Source organism: Nanorana parkeri, unplaced genomic scaffold (genome assembly GCF_000935625.1).
Source record: "Nanorana parkeri isolate BGI_ZX_2015 unplaced genomic scaffold, ASM93562v1 scaffold652, whole genome shotgun sequence".
Lineage (NCBI taxonomy): Eukaryota > Metazoa > Chordata > Amphibia > Anura > Dicroglossidae > Nanorana > Nanorana parkeri.
The window spans coordinates 102,249-104,974 of record NW_017306920.1 but is presented as its reverse complement, the minus strand read 5'-3'; the positions used below and the strand labels follow the sequence as shown (position 1 = coordinate 104,974).

At 51.2% G+C, this 2,726-nt stretch overlaps 1 protein-coding gene across 1 annotated transcript in view; it reads left to right on the top strand.

Annotated features, from left to right (window-relative positions):
- The first annotated feature begins 1,283 nt into the window (after positions 1-1,283).
- The window catches only part of EMSY (EMSY, BRCA2 interacting transcriptional repressor), a 54,029-nt gene continuing 52,586 nt past the window's right edge, over positions 1,284-2,726 (top strand). The window contains 1 exon segment of the mRNA XM_018563311.1: positions 1,284-1,748. Coding sequence (XP_018418813.1) covers positions 1,679-1,748 — 70 coding nt within the window. The 5' untranslated portion in view covers positions 1,284-1,678.

Sequence of the window (2,726 nt, the reverse complement as noted above, 5' to 3'; positions counted from 1 at the left end):
AGCAAAGATACCTGGAAAAAGGTATTATACTGATTCTCTTTTTATGAGTTACGAGCTGCTTCGATAGGGGTGAAGTGGGGGGCTGGGAGAGATCCCAAGCTTGGAGTTGAATTTAGACCTTAGTTCAGCCATTTGCAAAGCTGTGAACTGCAGTTTTGAATGTTTATTAATGTACTTGGAACTTTCGGGTGCTTTGTTACTCTTTTGCATAAAACGCACAGAGGGGAACTCATCCTAGGAAAGGAAAGGAACCTGCACTGGGAGAGAGAAGGCGGTGACTGGTCCAAGTGCAAACATGGCAGGATACTGGTCCCAGTACAGGGAACCGGTCCTAGTACAAATTGGTGGAAAAAAAATGTCAACACACAGGGCGCAAGGGGTTCTTCACAGTTAGAGCGGTTAAGGTCTGGAACTCACTGCCACAGGAAGCGATTTCAGCTAAGAGCGTGGAATCATTCAAGAGACTACTGGACAAGTTCCTGGGTGACCAAAACATTCAGGGGTACAGGTATAGCTAACAGAAAAATCACGCATGGACTCATACACGCACACATCAACTCATAAATGCACAAACACAATAGGTTGGACTTGATGGACCTATGTCTTTATTCAACCTCAAATACTATGTAACTATGTATACTATGTAAGGACATTAAGGTTCTGGTCTCAGTACAAGAACGGCATGAAACAGCGGGAACTGAACCTAGTAAAGTAACAGCAAGATACTGGTCCCAGTTTAGGGGCAGCAGGGTACTGGGCCCCAGTGCAGGGGCGGCAGGGTACTGGGCCCCAGTGCAGGGGCGGCAGGGTATTGGGCCCCAGTGCAGGGGCGGCAGGGTATTGGGCCCCAGTGCAGGGGCTGCAGGGTGCTGGCCCCAGTGCAGGGGCGGCAAGGTACATGCCCTAGTAGAATAGGGGTGGGGAACCTCTGGCCCTCCAGCTGTGGTGAAACTACAAATCCCATGAGGCATTGCAAGATTCTCACAGCCACAGGCATGACTTCCAGAGACAGATGCATCATGGGATTTGGAGTTTCACCACAGCGGGAGGGCCAGAGGTTCCCAACCCCTGTAGTATAAAAACGGGAGGAACCTGATCCCAGCAGAGGAATTGGAGGGAAAGAGTTCCACTAAAGGAACATAAAGAAACTGGTCCCCATAAAGGATAACAAGGGACTAAATAATGGAATAATACTATCTAACGCTTCACAGCTGAAATGCTGAGTCTTCCTGTGCTGCAGTTCCATCTAGGGGCCGCTGTAGCTTCTTTGATATTGTCCCTCGCTGGCTTCCGTCCCTAGGCCTCTACGCTCATCCACCTCCCACGCCAGCTCTGTTTTCCTCCGAAGCCCTTCAGCCAATCAGCTTTGGTGAGCGCCTCGTCCAGCGAGCCCCGCGCATGCGTAATGTCACCGGCGCGCCATCTTGACAGAGGGAGCCGCAATCAAACCCGCTGGATCTGTGCTGGCCAAGCGGCGGCTTCTCCCTCGGAGAGCCGGGAGGCTTCCTTCCGCGAGCGTCTTACGAGGGCTTCTCGAGTGTTCCGCCATTGGTGTACCCCCTGACAAGGGCGGGCTGGAGCCTCCCTCTGTCACAGGGGTCCCCCTCAGGAGAGTGACAGGGTCTGCAGGGAGTGATGCCTTCAAGTCCTAAGTGATCGCAGAGGACGTCGGGACAGGATGCCTGTGGTGTGGCCCACCCTCCTGGACTTCAGCCGGGATGAGTGTAAAAGGATCCTCCGCAAGCTGGGTAACTATTCCCTCCATTCTCCCTTACACTCCCCTCTTGGCGTAGCGCGCATGCGCGGCCTTCTATGTGTATAAATGATGGAGGTCACGCCCCCTCCGTGACGTCAATGCTCTGCACGGCGTATTGTAAACACGGGGGGGGGGGCGGCTTCGCCTGCAGGGGGCGCTGTGCCCACTGTCATTACATGTCATCACTTGGCAGTGATTTAAAAAGAACCTGTCACATAGAGCAGGGCACATGACTGGGCTCTCCTCCTATCTGCTGCTGCTCTCTATATTGTCTTTTTTATTTTGAAATATTAACATCTTAAAATGTGAAATGCAGATGCAATGAGGGTTTTATTGAAGCATCGTCCTTGTCTTGCTATTTTCTAATAGTCTTCTGGCTGGTCACATGATGCTCTTGATCCACTTTGGTCTTTTCCCAGCGGCGACCAGTCCTGATTGAAGAAGAGGGCGGCCCTGACAAAAGGACGTCAATGCTGCTCTCTGCATCCGTATACTTAAAGCAGAACTCCGGGCATAATTATTCCTAACCCTTACACTGGTGTTACCACTTCACAGCAAGGGTTAAGTGCTTGTTTTGGTCTAGGGAGAAAAATATCAGTTATACTCGCCTAAACCTTGGAGGCGGCTGGCTGTTAGAACGCCCACTGCAGCCTCGCTCCCTCTTGGATCCAGCGGTCTAAGGTCCTGTGAGTCATCACATTCCATACAGTGTATAGGATGTGAGGATGCTGTGGGACATACCATCGCTGGAGTAGAGGAGGGGACAGGCAGTAGGAACCGAACTAGGAAGTAGGCGGCTCCCTAGACTAAAACGAGCACTTAACCCTTGCAGTGCCGGGGTAGCCCCACTGCAAGGGTTAAGAATCGTTATGCTGGGAGTTCTTCTTTAACCACGACAGTACCAGGTTCTTACACCACCTTCATTACCAGGCCAGTTTTTAGTGAGATAGCAAATATATATATATATATA